The sequence below is a fragment of the Neodiprion lecontei genome, chromosome 1 (genome assembly GCF_021901455.1).
Source record: "Neodiprion lecontei isolate iyNeoLeco1 chromosome 1, iyNeoLeco1.1, whole genome shotgun sequence".
In the NCBI taxonomy this organism is placed as follows: Eukaryota; Metazoa; Arthropoda; class Insecta; order Hymenoptera; family Diprionidae; genus Neodiprion; species Neodiprion lecontei.
The window spans coordinates 40,611,680-40,639,382 of record NC_060260.1 but is presented as its reverse complement, the minus strand read 5'-3'; the positions used below and the strand labels follow the sequence as shown (position 1 = coordinate 40,639,382).

The 27,703-nt window shown below is 40.7% G+C and overlaps 1 protein-coding gene across 2 annotated transcripts in view; it reads right to left on the bottom strand.

Moving 5' to 3' along the window:
- Positions 1-27,703, bottom strand: part of LOC107224901 (pikachurin) — an 82,269-nt gene that overhangs the window by 32,606 nt on the left and 21,960 nt on the right. For both annotated transcript variants that reach the window (XM_046729851.1, XM_046729852.1), the window contains exons 3-5: positions 27,038-27,154; positions 14,457-14,725; positions 12,510-12,756 (exon numbers count right to left, since the gene is read on the bottom strand). In XM_046729851.1, coding sequence (XP_046585807.1) covers positions 12,510-12,756; positions 14,457-14,725; positions 27,038-27,154 — 633 coding nt within the window. The remainder of the gene's footprint in view (positions 1-12,509; positions 12,757-14,456; positions 14,726-27,037; positions 27,155-27,703) is intronic.

Here is a 27,703-nt window from a genome sequence, read left to right as displayed (position 1 = left end):
ACGCATCCTGCATCTGCGTGTAAAACTTTCAGGACAAAAATCAGGGAGACTGCAAACGCTATCACACTGTATAAATAAATAGCGAATGACGAAGGGTGTACAAAACATCGAGAGGCGAAGACCATGAAGGACCTTAGGGCGGTTTGAATTATATGAAGATGAGGGGCGGGCAAAGTGGGTAGTCCTGAAAATTTTCCACAATTTTTCTTAAACTTCGAAAAATGTTTTAAATTTCATTATTTGCTTGCTCTAGCAAACTGCAAACACGAAATCAACTATATATCATGAGAACTTAGGAAAAGGCGAGCATAAAAGCGTACCCTTAAAACTTTGCGCATGACTTTGAAACATTGTTTGAAGAAGGGCCCGTTTTGCCCGCCTTTTCTCCATAAGCCTCTTACATATACGTAGCTAATCTCATGTTCAAAGTATTCTCAAGTAAATACTAAAATGAATGCAAAGCATTTTTCAATTTTCAAAAATTTCCATTTTCCCCGCAATTTCCGGACTTTTCGTACAACGGTGTTGAACGCCCGGAATCGGTTGCGTTATAGTTTTTCAATAAAAATTTGGAGATCCATTGATTCAAACCTCTATTTGAAGCGTTAATTTCGTAAGTTGCCCACTTTGCCCGCCCCTCCAATTTATAAAGCGTAGGTACGTAACGTTCGATATTCAAATGAGCAACGATGGTTTTGTAATGTAGCATGAAAATCTGCTGGTGAAGCGTCACTTTTTCCTCATATTTTTATACGAAAGTTCAGTTTATTCATTAGCTTCTCGAATCGCAGTGGGTTATATTATGTGAGCGGGAGTTGGAGGAATGAAGTAGGAGAAGGCTAAAAAAGATAGCCATAAAGCCAGTATTTCTGCACTGGTTCCATCGATTTTGTAATCAAGTCAAACGCGAGGAACACCGAGAAAGCGGTTTTACCGCTGTAGCTGATCGTGAGCGACGCCGTAGCCCCTCTAAATAAATATATTTATTGTTATTCCCCACGTCACCGGCAGCTGTGCACGCGCAAAATGTTAAGGCTAACATTCGAATTCGAAAAGGTCGGGGAACGAAACCTGCGTCGGCGACCCGACCCTTCGCTTCTCGGTCATGCTCGTCACCTTTTGTTCGAACCTTTGACCCCGGACCTCAACTCACCTGTCGGCCCTTTTCGCCATTAACCCTTTTAGTCGCAGAGGGATGCTCAGCGTCCCACTTAAAACATTTCCCTGTCCTACCCTTATCACAATTTATTTACAACTTGAAGTGATCTTCGTTACTTCGTATGACTATTAAAATGTGGAAAAATCGAAGTTGATGGTTTTTTCGATTTTAGATCGTCCATATTGGATCCGCCATCTTGGATACAGAAATTATCAAATTCTAACCTCAGATTCGTAATTAGTGATCCTAAAAACCCCCGAGTAATAAAATGCAGGCCAAAATAGTGAGTTGAAATATTTGTGATTGAAAGGGTCAATGCTGGAATAACAGGTGTAAGTGAGTTTACAAATCGTAACTCGGTTGATAACACGAATATAATTATTTAGCTGCAGAATATGGAAATATTTTGGGAAGGTTGGCAGGTTGAAAAACATTGCTTTTTCGGTTATTTCGACACGAGATAATTGCACATTAAGTATTCATGAAATTAACTCATTCGCAAGCGCGCGATGATGAGTTTCACAAAAATGCAAGACGTGGAAAATAAAATTTTATAAACAAGAACTCAGACATCGTATTTTTTTTTTTTATTTTAAATAGCGTCAAAATATAAAAAAATGTAATATATTCGTTTAATTTTATACCGCGATGATTGTTTTTATTCAGAAATTTTTATATACAATCTCATTTGAGACGGATTTTTTTTTTACATTGATATTACCGACTTCGACTGTGATCGACGAAATAACAATATCGACTTGATTGTTGAAATAAAAATGTGAAATCGAAGGGATCTACTAAATTTCAAACCATTTCGGGTCGCGTCGCGAAATAAATAATCGATATAGTTTACAAATTTACAATATTTTTCCTTACATATTTCCAGAAATTATCATCCCTTACGATTCGTGAATACATTAATTCGATGAATGCGCATTGCGCGACCATCTTGTCATCAAAGAAACGCAAGGTATTGATTTTCAACTCGGCAACCCCCTGAACTTGCAGCGATCGGAGAGAAAAAAACTAAGCAGTGGCAGTGGGATCAGCGTACTAACATCAGGCGCATCACATGGAGCCTAACCGGTTTATCAGGGGATCGATATCCTTCGGAATCCAGCGGCACGTCTATGTCGAGGATCGAAGCAATACCGATATTTATAAAAAGGCGGGTAACACTCGGAGCCGCCGAGTATTTCGTCGTTCAGACTTTAGAACCTGGGGAGAACCGATTCCAACAGGTCGTCCTGGAAATTTACGCCATTTTTTTAGGAGCCATAACCACGTGCAGTCGTCCCTCGAAACGTGATTCTGCTACCTCGACGCTTTATTCCCTCCGTGTCAGTGACACGCGGACTACGCAATTTATATTTTAACCAGCCGTATAACACGCCTTATGCTTACGGGGATTTATCACTGCGGATACAACAGGCGAGTTCTGCAGGCAATGGTAATACGCCGTGTTGGTCAGACGGAAGGACGAGCACGTGACACACGTGTTTAAATTTTTACTACACGTACGACGCCGGCCGAATTGGCTTTCCTGTTTATTATGGAATATTACGTTCACGGAAGAATTCGCTGCAGGTATGGCAGAAAACGTGTATTAAAAAAAAATTAAGTACGAACACCGAACGGTTTATTTTTTTCCCCTCTATCTCTCTCTCTCTTTCACTATTGGCAATAATTTTTATAATACAGTTTCGGCTTGTGTTCTTTTTTACCTGTGTTTTTAGAGTTTATTTTTATTTTTATTTTTTTTCACCCCCAAAAACCGACAAAATGAAAAACAAATTCCCGGATACTCGATTATATATTTTCATGTGAATTCTCGAAACGATATATTTGCGCAAAGTACCTCGAACGATTAATCATTCATTTTCGGTGTGGATAATATGTAAAACAGCCCCTCCTTATTTGAGATTAGAAACCCAACCGAATTGCGTCGGAGGGTTCAATATTAAGCTTTGGGTATTTTTTTTATTTTTTTTTTTATACAATACGCCGGAATCTCGCGCCTGGCATAAAAATTGCGTTTACAATGAAACTAAGCCCACGCACTGTTTAATCCCCACTATTTGATTTCTTCTCGAAGAATTGATGCGGTGAAAAATTTTTATTTCGAAATTAAAGAAAAGAAACGCGTTTCAAGGAAAAACTCCGAGCTCGCTTTAGCTTCTTTAAACCTTTTCATAACCCTGCAGCGTTTCTCCTCTCGTTTTTCTGTCTCTTTCTTATCAGCCATGGCAAAAATTTAAATCACACTTTAGGTTGGTCCTTCCCTGGGTGGAATTTCATCTCATTTCATTTCATTTCATTTCATTTCATTTCATTTCATTTTATTTCACGTTCCCGGAGTCAACGTTTCTCCGTTCTTCTTTCATTCTTACCACGGCTGCACCGCAGCCTTACGGCTAGTCGCGGTGTCGATATTTTATCCAGAGTTTGTCGCAGTCGCGTGATTAAGTATAGCCGTTGTGATCGTGCGGCGGGGGGTCGGTCGGCAGCTGCCTAAGAGGGTGGCCCTTCGACGAGGAGCGCCCGGCGTTAAAGAGGAGCAACCATCACCGTCGGCCGGGCAAGCGAGTCTACAAACTCCTCGTTTATTGATTTTCCCCGGTTTTCCGCGGCGGGCGAACGGCGAACGAGCTTTTCGAAGTAGCTTCTTAATTTCATCGAGTCACCCGCGCCTCCCGCGATGGCCGGAACGGAGCTTGCGGACGCGTGATCAAATTTTACGGGTTGATGGTGAAAAAAAAAAAGGGTCGGCAGAAATAATAAAAGAAAAGGCCGAACTCGTTTTTTATCAGACCCGACTTATTTTTTTCCCGACACAAGGTGTTTCGAGGCAAACGTTCGCAGCCACGCAGGTTTTTTCTCTCCCGTTTACCGTCGAGAACGTTATTCTGTTGGTTTTTCAAAACCAACGACGGCGTGAAATTAACAGTTCTGAATTTTTAACGCGCATCCTGTAATCTGGACGGGTCTCAAATTGGTTTTTTGATCAAATATACGTAGACGGACTATAAAACGAAAAAGGGGACTGAACTGATTTGCGTGTCTCGTTTGTTCCTATTGGTCAAAGAATTATTATTCCTCTGTCCGTGCGCATATCCACATTATTATATCCGTATACTAGACGCATTGTAAATTAACAAGAAATCGAAAGTCAGATCAAAAAATGTGTGATTCGAATAAATTGATCGATAGTGTAAGATTTTGAAATTATTCAGGTAGCATCGAGGCAACTTTCTTCCTCGTGTTTCAATAAAAAAAAAACTACTTTTCGACATGACCCTGTTTTCCATCGTCCCCCTAAATTGCGACTGTGTGGTCATAAAATCGCGGAGGATTTTATATTACAGGGTGCGTGCGTGGAATGCTGAAGAGTAATCGCGTTCGATCGGATAATGATGAATCCAACGACGATTGGAATTCCAATAGGGCGATAATAATATTCATCGTGATCAGATCACTGGCATAACTTCAACACCGCAATGAACGAGAATCGCCGCGCTGTTGCTTCGCGGTTCGGCACGTGACTGTCATCGCTGTATGTAATCTACAAGGTACGGTTACATCAAATAATTTCTTTACATCTTGTTATACATGCAGCCTGCCAGATGTGAATAATTTATCATTCTGGAAGGAGCTGTTCTTTTGGTAGACAATTTTTTACACGTAGAAACGTCGAGAGAACTGTCTCGTACGCGAAGAAAAGCTCTAACGGAGCAAGACAAACTCGACGCTCAGTCGTCGTGCCTTTCAGATCTTTCATGCTTTGTGACTTTTTCCCGTTCACCCCCGCCCCTGAATTCCTTGCGAGTTATAAAACTGCTAGAGAGATTGATACTCGCTTCTTACTGTACAAAATCAAATATTTAAAGGGTGTTGTTGACGGTGTTGTGAAAAAAAAAATTCAACCCTCCAAATTGTACAAGACTCGTAGAATTCAAGTTTCAGTCACTGACGGATTGTTGGAACCGCTTCAAACGACAGAAATTTATATTCGAATTTCGCGCCCGCGTCTCATGGTCAGTAAATTTAAAGGTGGCTTCCATTCTACACCAGGAATATATTCTTCTTTAAACACTTTGATATCCGGAAGCAAAAAACCGTTCGAAACTCTGAAAGCTCCGTTTCTTTGTGCCCCGCAACCTCCCCCTCATTTTCCCTCGGGTCGCGCATCTCGCATTTCAGCCAACGTTTCATTTCGCTAGTGCGAATGCCACGCCGTCTGCGAAATTCCCCCCTCCCCGTTGCCAAGCCCCCCATAGGGCGGCTCCTCGTCATAGAAGATCCAGACGCTTGGCCTCCTGCTGTTGTACATTTTCTCACTGTTTCAGATTGTCACAGTACAACTATGGAACACCCTGCACCTTATGGATGGATTTATGGATTGTATGAAGTTCGAATTCATATACATGTAAAATGACGATACCGTGAAGTCTTATTGTCAAATACCCGAGTGACCTGAAAGCTTGGACATACTGAGCATCAAATTGTTTTCAAACATATTCTATTTTTTCATTTTCAAATAATTTTTAACTCTGCATGCACGCACGAAAATAAAACTAATTGAATAAAGAAGAAATAAAATTCAGCAAGATCGATTTCCTTAATCAGTTCCGAACCGAGGGTCATATGAATTTGAAAAACTTGAGGTAATAATTTCATTTTGTTTTTGTTTTTTGGCCCGATTTAACGAGAATCGATGAAACCATTTCTATTGAATTCAGGACACGAAATGGGTCACATAAACGTCAAACGACGTCTCACTCGCAATCACACGAATGAAAATTTATTATTTTCAACAAAACGTTATCGTTGGATATCTGTTGCTGCCTGATATAAATAACAGCTGTAAATCAGTAAAATATTTTCCTGTACACCCATTGTAGTTTCATAGAATCAGAGAATTAATAGGTCCTGTGAAATCACGATATTCAATCAATCAAATTGTTTACGGGCAGAAACATGATTTACCTTCGAATCTGTCAACGATTCGCAAGTCCGCAGAATCCAAAGAAATAAACATTTTATTAGTAATACAGTGAAATAATGATTTGGTCGATTCAATAAAAATCTGCTTTATTGATACGAACTTTTTTTCAAAGGATGCTGAGCCAAAAATATACGAAAATAAGCGAATCATCCTTTGAAGCTAAAGTTATGCACAAGTTAGTTTTCGAAAGCAAATATAAAAACTAGTTCTCTAGGTGAAAAATCTTTAGAATGATATATTTGGAATTTGACTGATCCCGTCGACGATATTTTATAGTACATGTAACCCTATATCTATGCAATATATTACATCTCTACATACATGTACCGTTGCATATACGTAATACATGTAAGTCTGAATACATTCCTCAATGACGGCGCATCGGGTTTACGGGAAAATGTGAGGGGATCGTCTGCAAATTTTTCGCTTCATCGGAGCCGATAGTTCAACGAGGTGCATCGTCGTAGAACGGCTGCAGCCCCGAAACCCCGGAAGACTCCGTGACTCTAATACGTCATAACTCCCCTTGCAGCAATCGCTGTTGCGCACCCTGAGCTTTTCTTTTTCACGGTGTTCGCATACCGTGCGACGGCCATTTCCTCCTTCTCTCTTCTCCGAATGCAATTCACGCGAAAAATCTTAGGTAGTGCCGATACTGCTTTAAAGATAATAATTCACGATGGGATGAAAAAATGATGTTTTTCAAATTAAGAACATCTAACTAGTTATATCTAACTTATAGGCCAGCCTAGTGACTTTTATGTTAAGCCGCTGGTCACACCTCTGTATAGGAAAAATAAAGTTGTACGTTCCACTCTTTATACTCCGTGTGATACGTCGTCTCTTTTTTCCGCCTTACAATTAAAAGTAAAATCACAGATTAAGCCTACAAATGATGTTGCAAGCTGCACGAATACGTGCTTTCGTCGTTATTTTCTCCCCGTTTTATTTCGTCCGTCCGTTTTCCGACGCCCGGCAAATTCGAGATCGGAACGAGGGTTAATCAACGCTGATTTCAAGCCGTTTGATTGAAAACCGTTGAACGGGGATATCGTCCTGGTAATAACCATGGCGAGAAACCGCGGAACAACGAATATCGCGCGCTGGAGTGTGTATGCGGTATTCCGGCATACATATCGAGCAGTTAGCTGCGCCCCGAATCAGTGTGTTGAGGATGCATCCCTCGGAATTGGCAATCAGGAATGATTAGAACGGAAGAGAACAATTCCAACGGCGTTGCAAAAATAGACACTGCTGTATACCTTATACATATATGTAGGATATGTACAGGGTGACCAAGTGTCTCTAACCTCAAAATTTTTGAGGTTATAATTATGGAGGTAGGCCTGGTTGATCCGGGCAAGCAGTGCTGCCAACTCAGATTGTAATAATTCCGCTTGGGTCTTTGTCAAATCCCACAAAAAACCGCTGGATTCGCCTGCACTATTTCCCACCTAAGATCACGGAATTAGCTACGTTTTCCGCCAAAAAAAAGAACACCAAACTTTAAAAACTAAAACCGACAAATCAATCAAAAGACGTACATAAAACCCAACGAAAACGAAAACGAGCATAACGCTAGCAAAACCAATTTCATTGGTTTGCGTTTTGTGATAAATGTTGTATCTGACGTTAAATTGGAAAACCTGAGTGTGAGGTTCGCGAATAATTTTTCATGCATTCGAGTTTTTAGGTGGCCTGTTTGGAGTTTGTTCATTTGGGGTTATGTCTGGATGTGGGTTTGTTTATTTGAGATCATATTTGACTCGTTATTCAGGTTTATATGTGATTGTAGTTTTAGTTCATTTGGTTTCATATTTGACTGTGAGTTTAGCGTATTTGCATTTGTGATTGTACCTCTTTGTTGATTTATATTTTCGGAGGAAAAAAATGGTGTAAAAATCACGCCGTTATAAAAAAAAAAATCAAACCATCAAATTTTCCGTTAAAAATATGGAATTGGCGAGAACCACCGCTAAAAAATTTGAATTGCTTTGAAAATCGCCAAATTTCCCGCCAACCAGCAAACAGTTGAATATTCTCCCCAAGAATCTTTCAAAACCGCCAGATTTAGCGGGGAAAACACCAAATTCGCAACGCTGCTGGCAAACAGCCGTTCTCGGATTATAGTGAGTGCGCATTAAATTTTATCAGACAACGAACCATGCAGTCGTTAGAAAATCACTCTGTATAAATATATTATTCGTATCTATGGATGCAAGGAAAAATTTTGCGGAGTGCAGCATGCGAAATCCCGGAAAGTTGAACTCGGATTAACAGATGCTTCCACGGAACTGCGAATAAAAAAAAGATATCGTGGCTCAAAAATCGGGGAGATTAAGAGGAAATTTTCAACGGCAATTTGCAGAAATGACATAGAATCACGGGAGTCCATCTCGGGAATTAAAAGGAAAGACGAGAAAGCTTTCCCTCCCTTTTTCCGTCTTCAGCCGAGGGAAAAAAAGAAGGTCATCTTTCAAATTCCGAGCTATTGAACTCCCGGTCGACGATTCGAGGGTCGAGGATGAGGTCACGCCTTCGCTTCAAGCACATCCTCAGCGTCGAGCGAGGCGTCGCGACTGGCGAACCGCCAAAAGCGTATTAAATCCTTGGCGTTAAATTGAGCCAATTAGGCGGAAATTTCCCGCAGCAGCCCCGCGGCTGCTTGATGGTGAAGCTCTGCACCTTATCTTATATTCACCTTCGAGCGATGATCGAGGTGGAGAAAATCTGAACCCGATTACGCGGTCTTCGCTAATGCTTGCTGCTCGGATCTCGGACATGCTGCCATGCAGAGGGATGAGCCTTGCCAAAGTTTCAGCGAGACAAAAGTCCGTCTCTTAACCGCCCTTCAATATTTCGGTTTCTTTTTTTTATTTTCAATCATGCGTCACGAATTATTTTCCTTGTCTTATCACGCGGTTTTTTTCCGAGCCCACGTTTCTCGACCGAGGGAAGATTGCGTGCCTGCTACACTTTGAAATATAGGGGAAAAAACAAAATGTCTTTCCGGTATATAAGCTGTGAGGCAACTCGTGTTCCTAGTTATTAAGTACGGATGTGATCACTGTGAGTATTGCCAATATCGCGCCCAAGTTCTAAAGGAAATTCAATTTCCGCCGAGCATTGCGTGCCTCCCGTCAAATATGGGTGCTTGTAGGACTTCTTGCAGGGAATAACTTGACGCGTATCAATAGGCGTATTATGCATGAGCGGCGCGCGCCACGTCTATACCTCTGTACACAATATACCTACATTACGTATCCACGGCAGGATGAGAAACGCGAGACGAGATCATCCGGGAGTAAAAATTTTGTGAGCCGCAACGCTTCTGACGCGGCAAATAAGCCTTAAGGATTTAACGGAGACTGGGAGGGGATTATATCTGATTTTCAAAGGGACGTTGAAACGCCGCTTATTTATAAATTATAACTCAGGCGAAGAAGCTTTCGGTTTCCCGAAAAATTCATTATAAATTAGGAAGTAAGGTTTCAGCTGTTATACCCTCTTTTTTAATTTCATTTTTCTTTTTCCTTTTGTGAAACAGGGTAGAATCGTAATTGGTACGAAATTTTTATTCCATTTTGACAGTGAAGAATACAAATTATCGAGTTTCAATTATGTGCAATAGGTCAATTAACCAAAGACACGGACAAACCACTGAAACGCTATTACGATATTCGTAACGGAAAGCCCGTGAATCAAATTTAAGCTATCGCAAAGATGAATGCGATACAATTGAAGTGGTTTCGGACTGATCAACAACATATTTTCCAATTTCACAAGCATACCTAAAAGCATATCTCACAGTAATATATCTTCGATCGGTTTACGCCGTCTGCAGGGTAAACAACACCTGCTGCGGCATTGAATTCGATAACATTATTCCACAGCGGAATCCCAGGAGCATATCAACATGCAAAGGGTTGATCGGGACGAGGGCGGCATGTGAAAGCTTTATTGGCGGAAAACGAATCACGCGGAGGGGAAAAAATACTGCAGTCAAAAATAAGAGTAAGCAATCAGGGTCCGCCGAAGGGGAATTTTTAACCATTTAAGACTCTCGTGATATCTCGGGCAAAAATTACAAGCGGCTCCGAAAGGCGACATTCTGGTCATTAGACTGCAGTTGGGCGAGAAGTAGCTCTTGGCTAATTTTAAACACACTCCTATTCCGCCGACTCGAGAGTCTCGTTATTCCCGACAAAGGAGGTGAGCATGGACTGCGAGCTCTTTCCCTTTTTCCTACACACTATTTTTCTCGTTCTTGCGAAGTTTTAAAAACCCGACATTACGAGACTCAGTCACAGGTAATTCGCAGCGAGTCTGTAATCATATATATATATCATACATATACCAATATAAATACTGCACTTTGCGGAGAATATAATAATTTCGTTAATACGCATGAGGCTGATATATAATTCACTACTGTACGTTATACGACGAAAGAAACAAATATCTCGTTTTGAAAGGTGAAACAGTTCGGAGATAGAAAAAGACCTGCAAGAATAGGAATGAAAGTAGAGAACTGGCTACAGCTGCTGTAACAGTACGATTCAACATTCTCTCCCTCCTATCGGCGGAAAGTTTGTACAATTTTCATTTTTATTCCAGCTCTCGAGTAGCGGCAGAAGGAAAAGAGAAAATCAGAAGAAAGAAGAAAAAAATCAACGCCGGGATTCGTTGCAGTGGTTCGGCGAGGCCGGAGAGATAAAAACTCACCTGGTCCAACCGAGAAGTTATACTACTAGTTTCGGGGATACGGTATATTCTCGCTCTACGAGCAGCAAAACGTTTCGAAAGACTCGATAAACTTGCAGGTGCAAGTATCTAATGCTGCCGAGAGATTTAGGGTGTAATTAAATAGGTATATTCGTGCAGATTTTACTCGAATTTTCGAATAACAAACGAACGTTTTTTTTTCAACCATCCAAAACCCAGCGATCCCCACATACGGTAATACTGGAATTATCAGAATGATTTTGGCCAAATACCATTACCTGCAGAAAAGATTCGACTTTTGAAAATACGTGCAATAATACTTATCACTATCATTTGAGAAGCCAATTATATGAGATTTCCACTGAATTTTACAATATACAGTAGGCCAAACATCCTAATGGTAAAAAAAATTGCGACGTTTGATTCGAATTGGAGCTATATCAACGATAAACGTTGACATAAAAAATGACAGGAACGAGAAAAAGTATGGATTCTAGGCATGTATTCTATGTGTGTAATGGATTGCAGAGGGTAAGAAAATATAAATAGGGAACTGGACAGGGAAAGCCCTCCGCAAGGCTGTCATCTGCGTCGACCGGGTTAATCCTAGGGCAGGTTTGGCCCGGGTGTTGTCATCGCGAAACGGTATTCCCTTATTCCCTTATGGCCCTGCGGAGCCTCGTGCGTCAGGCTTAAGCCGGGAGAAGCGGACCCAGCAAAGGGGGCAAACGGGGTGAAGGAAGGGGCGCCTTTCTGAAGAAGCAACGTCACAGCCCCGGTGTTCAATATCGCCGTCGTGTTATTATACTTGCTTTTCATTTCTTTGCAAAACTTGAACGGGCTATCCTCGAAAGATATTGGCCTAGTTTTGAACTGTACAAAGTTTCTCGGCAGGCTCGAAGTGCCTCATATCTGGCCACTGAAGAAAGTCTAGATGGGTATATATAATGATAAGAAGAGAAGGAACATCGGGATAAAAGTATACAATACCAGTCTGAGGGAACAAAACCGTAAAACTGAGCAGTGGTGCAATCGGCAAAAAATTTTTCTCCCGTCGTCAGAATTTTATTATGCCCTTTACTTTGTGACACCGAGTTTCGGGTTCATAGCGAATCGAAAAACCGGGAACCTTCTTCGCATGCATTTGGTTTACACCCACAATCGTGCGTGAACGATTGAAAACTGAAGGTATGCAAAGCCGGCTTTGAATACAGATTCCTATACTGACACATTTTCCGACTCTTAGCTAAGACGCGAACCCTTTTCTAGTACGTTCGAGAATGAAGGGTAAGCCCACTCTGATTGTCTTTATCAATCATTGGTTCTTTAGTTGACCGACGTTTTCGATCATCCGATGGAGTTCATCAAAGTGGGAATATTCCCCATCATCTAACGTTCTATAAGAAGGGTTTGCATCTTGGCTAAGTGTCGATAACTGTGTCGGTATGAGAATCTGTATCCAGAACCGGCTGTGTACACCTGCTAATAACCCATTGATCAGCCTCTGTGCTTGATTCCTAATTCCTTCTCACCCCACGGCTCGAACCTCTGAATCCCTGACAATTAGAAATTGAAGGAAGACAAACGATCGAGGGGACGGCTCCGGTCGTCTTTGCTTACCGTCCTGACATCGATCACCGCCTCTCCCAAGCGGACATTGGCATCTCTGAGCAAAGGATGCCTCCGTCAGTCTCGTGGCTGCAGCTGCGGTAGCCTCGAGTCCCGCCTGACTGACCTGGCTTCCGTCATCGGCGCGGCGCGGCTCCACGTAGCAATTTCCACCCGGGCCGCATTCCAGGGTGCAGGCGGGGTCTGTGCTAACCACCGCCTCGGTGGTCGGCGTCGATTTTTGTTCCAGCGTCTGACCCTGCAAATGTCGGAAAGGCTTATCAAAGGTTTGGCAAACCATGAGATTCGTAAGGTACGCTGTTTCCCGTAGAGATGTAAAAGAATGCTCAAATTATCAATGAGAGCTTTGACATCTTTTTTTTTTTTTAATTTCAAACCACTTTCAAACGGTGATAAACAGTGTCAGTGCAATTTTGAAAAACTAAATACTTAACGATACTCATGTGGTAAAAAAAAATGGCCATGATGGGATTAATGTAGAGAATTGTCTTCTGAATATAATGACTTATCGCAGAGTTAGATCGAACATGCACAGAAAATGTTGGAGTGAGTCGAAGGAAAACATCGATATTGAAGGTACGTTCATGGTTTTTAGTCTCGCTTTTTTTTTGTTTTTTTATTAGTATTTCTAAGGAAAATACGCTTGTATAATTTTGAATATCGAATTGTTTCCTGGGATGCACTGTACAGAAACTAGCTATCCTTGAGCAAGAAAATATTATAATATTAGTTTTTGAGCAGTTATTCAATTTTCCTTCTGTTAGCATACGACTTTGGTGCACACTCAATCACGCAGAAGCAAAAAGCCAATACCGCTCAATGTGTAAATGAAAGTATGAAAAAGTTTTATCAGCGACAGCAGTCACAGAGAAATGAAGCATTTTTAACCAAAAAATCGACTTTCTAGCGTTGGTGAAAGTGTTATAGTGATCGCCTCTAGCCGATTGAAATGAAATACCCTGTGAACAATAAAATTATAACAGGTGGTATGAACCTAGAAAGCAAAAACTATGAGGTATCAAATCGCATTTTGCAAAATTAATTTAAGTGATTGCTCTTTGAATTGTCCCGCACGCTAAATTGGAAATTTTGGTGTTGAGAAAGAGGTGAGAAAGAAAATTTCGTGCCACAAACGTGTCGAAAAATAGCTGTCAAACGTCAGTTGTAGATTTCCGTACAAAAGTTTTTAATATCGCTGAATCCTGCTTCGATATCGGATTTTTAAATATTAATAATAATTAGAGTCCTGTTGTTTTTTTTTTTTTTAATTTTCTACTAACAACAACCCCGGACTCGATCCCAAGGAGCAAAAAAGCCGGTAATCTTTTTTCTTCTCGACATTCGACAGTATATTTGACCAATTTGCCAATCGTCCGAAGTAGGTACATTTCCGAAAAAGAAATCTTGGAAGTATTAGATTGAGTATAAATTTAGATACGATAATTCTGCGTCAGCATACGAAATGAAAAATATTAATGTTTGATTTCCTAGAGTAGCGGGGATATGAGTGTAAACGAAACAACGGTCCCCAAAAATAATACAAAAACAAAAGCACACAAACACAACGTGAAGTGGTAGGCACGTTCCCTGTAGTAGGCACGTGTTCTGCTCTATATAAATACCCACGGTGAAATTATTATAAGGGATCCACCATAATCAACTGAAAGCACGAAATTCTGTCAACTCACTCACTCACTCTCTCCCTCTCTCTCTCTACACTCTACAAGTGGAACACTTCCAGTCAACGAGTAAACTCATCCACCGAGCTAATATTGCCTATGTCCATTTCTGCACGCAGGGGGTTTGCAAATTAATTTTCGCCCCAACAATCCATCGGCCGCTATAACGCGGTTTCATTCAGAGGGTTGGAAAATTCGTGACGTTGGTGAAAAATTCGTTTATTTACGGTTCGAAAGAATTTGCGGATTTCAAACTCACCTGGGATGTTGGCGAAGGGTCGATAATGTGATTTGGAATCTCGTTGGTATCTTCCCTGGCATCTGGGCTCGAATCGTTCGGGGAAATCGGGGGAGACGACGAGCCGACCTCGGGTCCTGGGTCCAGGTGGATCACGAAGGACGCTCCCCTCATGTACAGGATGTCCTCGACCGCGTCCTCGTCCTCAGGGTCAGGACTCAGCTCGTCACTCTCCGCGTCCTCGATGAACTCGCCCAGGTCACCCATCGAGGGTGACGTCGAGTTCAGCTCTGGAACAAGAGGTTCAGAGAAACGAATTACTTCCAAGGATTACGCTTTGCAGACACTTGCGCCGGAAATGAAAGATGTACGTCATTTTTATTTCGGGTGTGACGTGCTGCTTTGCGAGGATGAAAATCGATGCGAAGTTCCGTTGGATAAGGGATCCAATTTTCAATGAACTATTCAGTGAATTACGGTCAACTTTATTGAATACCAGCAGATCACTACGTATAATATTAGATGAAAATTTCTGTCATTGCACAAGCACATTATCGTAGAAAGCAAAATTTCGGTTTTAAGAAGTTATTATAATTTGACCCCAAAAATGAAGGGATTGAGTTTTTTGTAGACAATTTCGACGAAACAATGATTTTATTCTCAATCGATGCAGTTTTTTGTAGGCTGATCAAATTTTGTGCGAAATCGGGAAATCGGTCAAAGCTATTTCTGAGTTATTTACAAAATTGTCTTTTCTGCCCTGCAACAAATCGAAAACGGATGAACCGATTTAGACAAGAGTCGATCGATTGGTTCAGCTTCGTTTAACTGACATCCGATCAGATTTCTATTAGAATCCAATTCATCTCTGAATTTTTCTTGCTTCGTTGATCTTCCGCATCTTGTTTTTAAGCGATTTCCACGATTTTTAACGCGAATCGATATCGAGAAGAGGGAGCGATTCGTTCTTTACTGTGTACAAACGTTATTACAGCTTCAATATCGTTTCCATTCGATCTGGAGAAAGGCTGTGTCCTCTCGACACGACATTCAATTTCGCTAACGACGTCGCTATAAATATAAAAATGTGACAAGATTTCGGCGGCCAGGTGTTGCGGGAAAAGGAAAAAGAAGTTGGGCGAGATCGAGGCCCGGATACAGCGATGTAGGTTTTAAGACCGATTAATCTTCGTCGGGGAATGGAAACAGCGGCATTTTGGCCACGCCCGAGACAAAGCAAGGGTTCAAACTGCGGCTCGATGCGAGACGTGAGAGGAGGGCTAACTGTACAGGGGAATTATTCTATTTCAACTGGCTGTGAGATGAGGAAGGAGGAAGGAAGAAGGAGGAAAGGACGGCCGTTGCCAGACACGGTTATTAAATTTTAAGTGGCGGAATTACCGTCGCTCCTTTTACCGCTCCGATTCCGCATCTCTCCTGCATGTAATACGGGAACGGTATCTAGCTCCGGGTTATCGCTCCCGTATTGTTTCCCTGATTACAGCCTCGAGTCCTGGCAAAGAAGCGTTAAATTCGAACCCCACCCTCACGCTCCTCCCTTCAGGTATCCTCAACCCTTTGATTATAACCAGGGCTGGAATCTGTTTGCGCGATAAAATTTTTCATCTTACATCCTTATTCAACTTTGTGGAAACCCATTATCAGTTGAACTTTAAAACTAAGATTGACATTGTTTTTCCAGTACCGGCGGCAACAAAAATAATCATTCGAAGAATCAGTCCTCCAACTGCACGGTATTATCTCTTTTTGCAACTGAAAACAATGTTCATTTTCATAAAAAAAAGAAACTCTGCAGTGATGGCTCATCCGATTTCGATTGAAATATTCCTAATTTTAAGTTGAATGAAACCGAACCAGTGGACCAAGTTCCATTTGAATTGATCTATCCGTTTTTGAATTATTGTCTAACGGAAGAAAATCCCATGTTTGCAAATATTTCAGAAACAACTTGGCTGATTTTGCAAAGAATCTGATCAGTGTTGAGTTAAAAAAATCTGATGGTGATTTCCTATACTTCAACACGTCGCGATTAAATGACAACTCAACTTTACAATTCCGGGTAAATTGTAACTTTCCCCCGCTCTTCGGTATTCAGAGAGATAAAAAATTATTCCCAACTGTGACTATGACTTTAATTTTCAGTTTAAACAAATATATAATGGCAAAGTAATTTGTTCGTAGTTCGTGAATTCAACGAATTAATATTCGCAACGCAACGCTGCTAACTGGATACCTGCAATATGTATGGGGATTTTTGCAGAGGAGTCGCATGCGGTTTTTCGGTGTCGAATTCGGTCTGTTGCCTTCACCGCAAAAATCGTATCCGGTTGCAGGGACACGATAAATAACTTGTTGCGTGTATCAGACCAGAATTTCAACCTATCTCCTATACCGAAGGCAGCGGTTTAATGGCGATTCGACAATTCAATGGAGCGTGTTACACGTGCATATTATAAATTCTTGGATATCATCCAAACAATGGTGAAAAAAAAAATGTTTTCAAGTTGGGAAATATCGGCGAAGATTAATCTTCGTCCGAATATACGTGATATGCTGGATTTCCCACGCATGCAGTGCAACAAACGATACCAGCGCTGCGAATAGCGCTATCGGTACTAAAAACTTTTGACCAAAACGAAGTCTACTTTTATAACTTTATTCGAAAATTGGCGTGCCTTGTGCATACGAGGAGTTGTTTGTTCATTCGCTAACAATTTGCGCGAGGCCTTTTATGTCCTGCGGTCGCGGCAGGCGAAGGAGGAAGAAGCTTGTTACCAGAGTGCCATTCATAATTCCTGCTTGTATTTTTTCCCGCCTCCCTTCCGGTCCTTCTCTCCCGGGTAATTAGCTCCTCGTCACCGTTTTTAATCACCTCCTTCACCCGACTGCGTCTAGTAGCTGTCGGGAAACCTCCTTTTTCTCCTTCTCCTTCTCCCTCCCTCGGCATCAGATGCAGCTCCTCTTCAGCCACGGGAAAAAACGGCACGACGCGACTCGGTGCATGAGAAACTGGATGAATCGTCGCGGATGTTTATTACACGTAAATATACGACGATTTTACATCTTGAGCCCGCTATTCAAATTGACCTCGAGGAGCAAATTGAATGGATTTCATCTAATTGGAAACGTTTTTTATACCACGGACAACTGTTGCGCCCTCTGTGTGTAGATGGTCTAAACTAATTGTGTTAATTTATTTACCAATTTGCTTCTCAAAATGGAGTCTCATATTCACGATGTAGATCACAATTTAAGTTTGCATGCGATTATATGCATGAAATGTACGTCATACAGACATTTACCATTTTATATTTGATTGACACTTTTGTAGTCAGCCAGGCCTTTCAGAAAGCCTTAATATTTTAGTTTTCAATTTTCTCAGAACAGTTTTTTAACTTTTGAGTATTCAAATATTTTCACAGTAGCTTCTTATTTTGGTACTATTATTTAAAATTGTTTCCATGATGGAATAATTTTCACTTTCTACAGCTATTGGAAAATGTTTAATTGACACCACTTAATATCATAAAACGTTTTTCTAACTCTCGAAAATATCCCAGATTTAAGAATTTTTTCGTAAAGACAAGATGAATTCGCAGATCCTTTTGTTATTTTAGAAACGTTCTATCACAGCTCATATCGGTGTGAATCCTAAATTTTCCGACCGCGAATAAAAAAAGAGAATAGGAAAAAAATCAAACCCTTCTCAAGAATATTTTGTTTGCTTACAAGTCAAATATCATTGCATACAAAAAAATAAACAATTAAAAAATTGGTATTTTTGTGAACTATACCGTGACTCAAAAAAGTGTTTAACAAACTGATAATGTTGACATCACAGGTTCGTGAAGTTGGCCTGGAATACCCGATACATCGCTATGTCCACTCTTAAAAGAGAATCCACAATGCTTCTATCGGAACGTTGGTAACCTCGATTCTTTGCGCAGAAAGTCGAGACGTGTAGAGTCGAGCCGGAAGAGTTCGCAGTTTCCTGAGGGTCGCATTTCGCCAGCCAAAGTATATAAGGCAGGTAGGCAGGTAAATGCGTATCGAGTTTCGAAGTCAGACGTTGAAAAAGAGGGTGACACCGTAGGACGCGAAGCAATCCGCAGACTCGTGGACAAGCAGTGTCTTCCACCCGGTTGCTTCTGACGTCACAACGAGTAAATTTGAGTAACGAATGGAAATTTTCAAGTATTCGTGAATGGGAATGCGGATGCGAATGTTTCTCATCGATATTCCATATTCCACGGTGTCCAGTAAAAAATTCGTAACGTATTCAAGGACATCTCCAGGACATTATCGGGTTATTCAAGGAAATTAAGTATGGAATATTTTTGGATATTTTCCAGTACTTTTGAAGGGCAAGCAATGTTCGAGAATATTTCGAGGACCGCCGGACACGATATATTCGCGAATATGAATGCGAATGCGAATATGCATCTTCAAATCTGGCGCCACTGCTCTTAATTGACTGACAGATACACCATAGAAGCTGCACGTGCACATTAGCGCGGTTTGCATCTTATTCCGGAAATTGCAGAGCCGATACGAACCAGGCCGATTGTTTGTTTGCTAATTTAACGACAGATTTTTCACAGAAACAAATTAATTTTGAGGTTAGAGTGTGATTTTAAAATGATTAAATCGAATTCAGTAAATGAAAGAATATTTTAAATAGAAAACAAACTTCTGTAATAAAAGTTGATTACCGAACCAATGAGTTTTGGCTCATTTAACATTATTTTCACAACTTTTATAAGCAAAATATGAAGTATTTGTGAGAATCACGATTTTTGCGAGTGCGAATATTCGTTACGTCGTGTCACTAGTCTACATTTGTTACAATTCTATGGGAGAGGAAAGAGAAGGATGTCCATTTAGTGTAAGGAAGGCTATCACTCGACGATAATTATGAACGAGTGCAACAATAATATGAGGGAGCGTAAAAAAGTGACACCGGGGGATGAAATCGAGCGTGAAAAACGTGGCGTTTGGGGAGGTAATTTATTGGCCTCGCCACCTCTCCATCTTCTTCGTCTACATAATTGTATACCTACCAAGGGGGTGACTCGACGCTTCCTCGAGGCTCTTGATCGTCACTTCCGCCAAAGACTAGGCAGCGTCTTGTTCGATCAAGGAGGAGGAGGAGGAGGAAGAGGAGGGCGAGGCCGCGACAGACGTCGACTTCTGAAGCGTCGCGCCGCGGGATGATGACGGATCGGTCCTTCGGTCTTATAACCAAATTTGACAATGATACCCTCCGATACGTTTGTTCAACCCCCACCCCCGTTGTACGGACGTGTGTCGCCACGCCTCTGGGAGACGAAGCCTCGACAAGCAGCAGCTGCACACTCTTTGCCCGAAAATTTAAGGGGTCGTTCAAGCATTGGCTGACGCATATTTTCCAAATTTTTATTCTTTTCAAAATCCCACCCTTAGTGACCTTAGCTAACGCGTTTTCAAAAGTTTATTGTCAAATTGATTCGTTACCTCGGAATGGCAGAAAATCCGTTCGTATAATAGTCACATCCTGATCAATTCATTCCTACTTTATTAAATATTAATTATTATTTATTCTAAACACACATCAACGTGTTCGGTAAAACGTGAATTCATTATTCATTCCGAATTAAATACATTTTATATTTTCTTTCTTCTTAAATGCACGCGATAAACAATATATTTGCTGGGATATTATTGCTGAGCAAATCATGCGTCATTAACACCTCCATTTAGAGAAATTTTTTCTATCATTCTCAAGCCGGTGGCGTGTTGGCTTTGAGCACACACTTCGAATTTCCTATGTTAGCTAACGCTTGCCTGGAAAGCCGTAGTAATGCGATAGGGTAACATTTGATAACGTTTCTCAGAATGGCCAACCCCGGTTTTAGCGTTAGCTGATACTTGAATGCCCACTTAGCGCAGCCTTTTCCATTCTTTATGCAAGTTTCCTGCAGCCAATCGTGCGATTCGTTCCTCGATTTTTCGACGGAATATACTGCTATTAATTTTCACTTCCTGCAGAAACGTTAATCAAAATATGTATTCCTCAAATCGACTTGAAATCGGGTATGTATGCCTTTCATCGAAATACTGAATATGAGCCAATAGAAAATTAATAGGACGTAGAGTCTGAACTAAGAATTTAGAAAATAGAAAACAGCATTTAACAAATTTGCAGCAAAGTATTTTTTTTTTTTTTGCATCGATGAACGTAAACTCGGATAAAACAAGCATCTCTGCTACGTAAGAGAAATAAATCTGAAAATTCTGGTGAAATCTTTCATCCCATTATATATACTGTTTTTGAGATGATTTTGCTCGCTGACCCCGCAAATTTTCCAATAAAAAAATTCAAATAATCTCCCACTACAGTATAGTTGTAAAGAACAAATGTAATTGTTGACGAAAATCTGTCGTACCCTCATACCTCCGTAAACATATTTTTATCAACTACGAATATAACTGTTTACGAATTTTCGTTTCATGGAATCTCCAGAAATATCTATGACAAAAAAAAAATAAGCTCAAAATCATTAAAATTAAATCAAAAACACCGGAGTTGAATAATTTTGAAAATCCCAATTGAAAAAACCGTTTCCTCAAATTCTTGTACACCTCAGGTTGTGTTGTTTGAATTTGCGCAGATTAATATTGACTACATAAAAGGAAGCTTGTTTTATTTGTGTTTCACCATCATTGGCACAAATAACACTGCCGGAAATTTTTTCAAACTTTTTCTTCCCCAGTTATAACTTTTGATTCAGATTCTATCGCTCGTGCATGCGTCTTAAAGAAAGTATTACGAACGATGTCAAGTTTCATTTTGAGCAACGCTTTAAAATAAGAATAAGTAATGGCGATGATCGTTCGAAGTCTAGAAGCGCAGCGGGATAGAAAATCCTGAGAAACTTTATGCATATGTAGCAGCAGGAAGAGGAGAGAGGAAGACATAATATTTACGGAGAAAAAGAGAGGAAAAGCGTACAGAGGATACGACAAGGTAAAAAGACAGAGAGAGAGAGCGAGAGAGACAGAGAGAGTTCCGGAATAAAATTACTTGGAAAACTTCCGGTTTCCTCGCTGGATAATCCGAAGGTTTATGTGTTTATGTGCATATCCTTAGCACATGCGATAAAAAAAAGGTACCGACCTTATTTCCTGCAAGGTTCGTTATAAACAAACTTCACTTCCGTTTTATGTTCGGTATTCGCGATTCTTTGTAAGTTCCTATTTACGAATATTATTCAAATAGCTGTCAGAATTTTATTACATGCAGGTGTAATAATATCGTTTACAAGGTTTTCGACCGAAAGGTTGTGCGATACTTTTTCAATTCGATGTGAATATTTTTATTCAAATTTTACTGTCTGATTAATAATTCAAAATCAATTATAGCTAGGAACCAGATAATTTCGTCGATATGAATTAAAGTTTGAAAGCATTTTTATTTATTTTCTTATTCGAATTTGTAAGCACAAACTTCGCCCTCTGTTTAATAACCATCCACTAAGGAAAACGAAATTATGCTACGACGCCGTTTCCGCGATACAAGTTTCAGCCCGACTCGGTGCAGCCCTTTCTTGAATACAAAGGCTCAGTGTCTCGGCACTAATTTGGAATGACTTTAAATTCTCCGGCTTCTCATCGTCGGGCAACAACCCGACCGTCGTTCCGACGCTCTTATCTTTTACTCCGATCATAATAAAGAATATCGTTTTACAATCGAGGCTGCGGATGCTCAAGAATTTTACTTGAAGGTTCTCGCGTTGTAAAAAACGATTTAGAAAAAAAAAAAAAAAAAAACCAACCTATTTTCCTTTATGGTATTTTACTTTTACCGTGCTTCTAAGTTTGCGGATTCTCAAACTTCGATGCTCTACTTACTTACTAAGATCTCGAACAATCCAATACTCGTCGTCGAGTAGCGGTAAAAAAGATTTTCACGGGTCAAGTTTCCTCGCTGTTGCCTCGAGCGGCTGTCTTCGCCTCTGTTCCGGGTCTGAACCAGCCGAAGATACTTTCTTGATTACTTCTCTTTCCTTCTTTGAACCTTCTCTTCTCAAAAGGAAGCGATCAGTTAATCGACAAGTTTAGCGGGACGACCGATAAAGAAAAGCTTCGAATCGAGAACGCGTGTCGAAGCGTTTATAACAAAATGCGTCAAACGCGTGGCAATTTTTCACCTAATTAAGTTGCACCGTCTCGTCCGAAAATCGCTTGAGTTCATTTGGAGTTGGTGCACCTACACGAAAACGTAGGTGAAAAAGCTGCGATTTCATGGCACCGGAAATTCGTCGTTTCGACATCCAAGCGCTGGGAAGGAATTACGCTTTGCGGGTATTACGCCTGTATGAATAAAGCGTAAAACCGGCGGCGCACGGCAAACACACCTCAAAAGATATACGCCATAAAATCGTGCAGCTTGGTAAGGGAGGAGGTATCGCGGCGGTATTCAGACCGCGGATCCATCCATTCAGATGGGATTCTCGAAGGGTTGCCGGCACGTAATAAGGGCTGAAAGACGAGAGTAAAAAGCACAGGGTGCGCCGCCCGTAAGGCGCGTCCAAAGGCGTGGCTGCATCCAACATCAACTACCACAAATTATATCTATGCGTGGGCGTACACACCCGCAGCATATACGAGTATACGGATACATATTCGGAGCTTACGAAATATCACCACGGATGCGGTCAAGGCCGGAGGAATTTGACGCAGCTTTTGCACAACGATAGATTTTTTCTTTCCACAAAACGGGAAAGCTCCACTCAATCGATGAATGAAAGGTAAAACGAGGACGAAAAATTCTCGTGTTGTGTATGAAATTCCAACTTTGTTCCATGAATAACTGTTTCTCGACTATACTTCCGTATTGCCATTTTGTTCAAAAGTTTATCGAGTTGTTTAAGACTTTGAAACCGATTTTTAGGCAAATGAAGTTGGATGGAGTTTTGAGATCCCAATAAATAAACTTCGAATATTCCACCATTTGAATTGAACAAAATTTTTAACGCTGTGTTTGAGTCAGTCTCGAGAAACCGATTTTCGCATGTACATCTAAAACCGCATCTTGAATATATGTATTCAGAGGAAAATGTCTTGCTGAATTTGGTCGAAAACCGGGGATCGAATCGTTATTTAGTACCAGCTTTGAGGTTACGTATCCGAACCCTCTTACATTTACGGGTGTGGGACATTGTTAGAGGTACAACTCAGCTCCGCACGGAGCGAGGATAATGATCGTTTTGGGATAATGAAGACTGCACCGTCTGCAGGAATAATAGACGCGTGGGTGGTGTACGAAGCTTTGGGCATAAGTAAACAGGCAAACAGCCACTCGGGCTGGGTATCGATTTCAGCCGCTTTGTCCGATGATCAGGCGTATCTGTAGAGATGCGTTTAATCGAATAACGAGGAGCTTTGGTCTATCGGTCAAGTCGAATCACGTTGATTTACGAGACTGCTATACTTGTAGATAGTTTTATCCCGTTCAGAACGAGGCCGACTAATTTCATGTGCAGAATTCCCGCGACCTCCGTTGGAGATTCGTGGTCCTTCCGAAAGACGCATTTCCTCTGACAAATCTCACGTAAGATTCCAAAAACATTTTCACTGTCGTACGCTTGTTCGTGGTGATTTTTAGACGGTTAATGTTTCGGACGAGCCGAACGTTACGTTGGCAATGCAGAATCAGCTGAAATCAGCAGAAGTTATTTTTACATTCAGAAATAAAAGGAAAACGTTTTCACCGTGATGTGATGGACTTTATCGTTATCGACGGTATCAGGGGTAGTATAATGAGAGCGTGATGGGAGATTAAGTTTGGGGTTTAATACGAGAAAATCCATACGAAAATTGATAAAGTGCGAAAAATATTCATTCTTAAGCTGTTTATCAATTTTTTTACATTTGTAGCTAATTAGTATTAATTATTATTTTTCAATAAAAGTGATTCAATTCTAAACTGAAATTTGTTTAATTGTTATCTTGACAATAAATTTTTAAGAAAATAGGTTACAGTTTTTCTTAAAATCCGAAATATCGTTTTGGTTTCGACAAAAACAATCTTTATCTAATGAAACCATTTCTTCATTCATTATTTACGTAGAAGAAATCAAACTTCGATATTTAGAACTCTGACTCAAAATTTGTGTTGACCGGTGTTGTCTCTGTGAACGTAACATAGCCCATGAGCGTCGAATTTTGTATTTTTGGGTCAGATTTGAGGTTCGTGGGTTAAGTTATGACTTTCCAAAAATATGAACATATTTTCTCTGTTATAACCGACTAGTTTAATTTCAGAAAATCCTGAGGGTACAAAATAACAATTTCTTCTACGAACTTCAGGCGGGATTTGCGCGCTGTGTAAATTTGCGAAAAGGTTGCGTGTGTGGGAAGGATTTAGGTGGGCTTTTAGTCAGCCCTTGAAAATCGATATAGCCGTATTAATTCGAGGTATAACGTAGGCGTTTGCTGCTGGAGCAAATGTGATGATGTATTACAACTGGGTCGACCCAAGTTCCCGGAGAAAATATCCAATACGATCGCGGTTATTACTGCTCATGCCTTTTTCTGAAAACTCCCGGTAACTGGAATTTTTCAGGGCTTCGGTGATCTTTGAAGTTCTGCACGAGTTTGATGGCTCGCGGTTTTCTAAAAGCGTTGACAGAACGGTGTAGAATTCTCCGGAACTCTCGTAACGAGTTTTGCAAACATCGACTACCGGGTGAGAATCGGATTCATTTACATTTTGTCACCACTCTGCCACGGAATAGGATTTCGCATATACGCTTCTCCGTAATTTCGCGCTATTATCATACTTTGTCCAACTCTTTCGAATTTTACCATATGCAAAATTTCACACCAGGTGGAATCAGACGGCCTTAAAAATGGAAATTTCGGTCCCTTTGCTTGTGAATTTTTATTCGGTAAGTCGTGACGTTTGAACAATCTAAAGAAGATATTTTTCTGAAATACGTTTGAACTATTGCTGGCTGCTATTTATCACCGTAATACAATTCGGCATGTAAAATAAAAATTCAATTTTTCAAAGGCAGCACCAAAAGCTTCCTTCGCGGATTTGGACGACACACCCGCTGAACGTCACAGTTCAAAAATTCCCATTTTAACCCTAACGCGTTTCCCCCTAAATCACGACTCCTAATGACCTTGATAAATCATCGCTCAAGCGTGCAGCCACCCTTGCCAATCCTCTGATTCGAACCTCTCCACATCCGGTACACCGAGGCATTAATTACTTTGGGTCAGCGGATAATGCGGGTGAGAAAAGAGAAAATTAGACCTATATTAGCTTTAGAGTTTCCTTCGTATTTATTCGTATTTGTTCTGACAAGTTTCGGGTCTCGTTTCTCTGACTTTTATTTGTTTGGCTGAAAATTTGAAACAATTTTCGATTAAATTATCATACATTTGCATACGCAAAGTCACTCGAGGCGGCATCTTCTTAACAACAAAATGGCAGACCGACCCCTCGCCTGCAGCCCTTAGTCGACTATAATAATCCGGTTCGTTCGCCATCGAAGGGAAATTAGCGAAGGCGTCCTTTGTTGAACGGCTCTCATTCCCGGCGGTATCTTCCTATCCGAATCTTTAATCTGCTGCCCGGAAATTCGCGCCTACCCGCAAATAATGGCTCAATAGGGTAGAACAGGGTGCAGAGTACAAAGAATTGCCGGGATAAGCATTTGGGGAGGAAATTTCTCGCCTTTAACAACGTATTGTATTTTAAAAAGGAATAATGAAATTGATATTTGGAAAAAGTAGACCATTTGTTCTGCCTAGACGCGTGCAGAGAAACTTTTCATTCGACTATAAATGCGGCATCGGGGCTGCAGCAGCGATCGACGCGTGGGTTTTGAGAAAGGATTGACGAATGTCGGTGGGCTTTGAAGGATTTTGGGCGAGCGGTTGCCTGGCAAAGGGAAAGGGCAGAGGGGAAGTCGACCCGGATTTCGTGTCCGTTTTAATATATTTCAGGCTCGCTGCCCGCCGACGTGGGTTTTTCTCCTCATTTTACCCGACCCTTTTACGACTCGCCTAATGTTCTTCGAAAACTTGTGAAACTCTCCCTCGCCACCCTTCGTATATATTGAAAAGCACCCCCGAATTAAGCCGATCGGGATTTTTAAGCCCCTCCTCGATTTTCGTGATTGCCTGTATAAGCTTACGTATACGGCTTTCTTCTTCTTTTTCTCTTCAGTCTTTATTCCCATTTACATTAGACCATCGTAGTTTTTTTCTTTTTTAATCTAGAAACTTGAACGGCTGCCTCGCCATTTTCTTCCATCATTATCATCATCGTTATTGTTTACGAAGTAAAGAAAGGTGGGAAAAGGAGATAAATCAGTTTTGACCAAAGTCTATGTTACAAATATATCCGCTTGACGCTACTTTCTTCTTCATCTTCTTCTCTCCCATTTTCTCAAGCGCGTTAATCACGTCGCTTCGGTAATGGATTCAGGTTCAGACTGAATTTGTTTTTCTCTCTTATAATTTTTGTATACTACGTATTCCCACGTGACACGTGTCCGCTCCGGATTGACGACGCGAGGACTCACCTGCGCAGCTGTATCCGTTTTTGTGAAGGATGTATCCGTCTCTGCAATCGCACTCGTACATCCCGTCGTGAAGCTCGTAGCAAAGCTGTTCGCACGGCGATCCATGCCCGCATCTACCTGCAGCATTGAAGGAAAAAGGGAAAACAAATTATTCGTGTTAATATAGCCTGAATTTTTGGTGAAACTCGACTAAATCGATTCCTCTATGTCGGTTTTTATTTTTTACTACCGTAAACGACGCAACGCCATATCAATTTACGTGATCAGAGTATCGATTATCATCATTGTCTTAATTACTAATTACCTATTTGATATAATAAGTGAAAGATAAATTAATATTTTCACCTTAAATTGGAAAAATATTTTCAATGAGACTATAAATTATGCAAAAACTTTTCCACTACAAAGACTGCATACTGAAATTTACAAAATTTTTGCTTCACATGCACCGTTTTATAAAAAATGAGATAAATCGATTGATCGATTAATTTTTACCCATTCAATCGAGTAATGTTCGATTATTTCTTTGAACTTGATTAACCGATCCATCGATTATTGCACAAGCACTTGGGACAATTCCGAGTCGTGCAGAAAATTTCATACTCCGATTCAAGAAGTCTATTTTTCACGTTTTTTTTTTTTATTTTTTATTTATTTATTTATTTC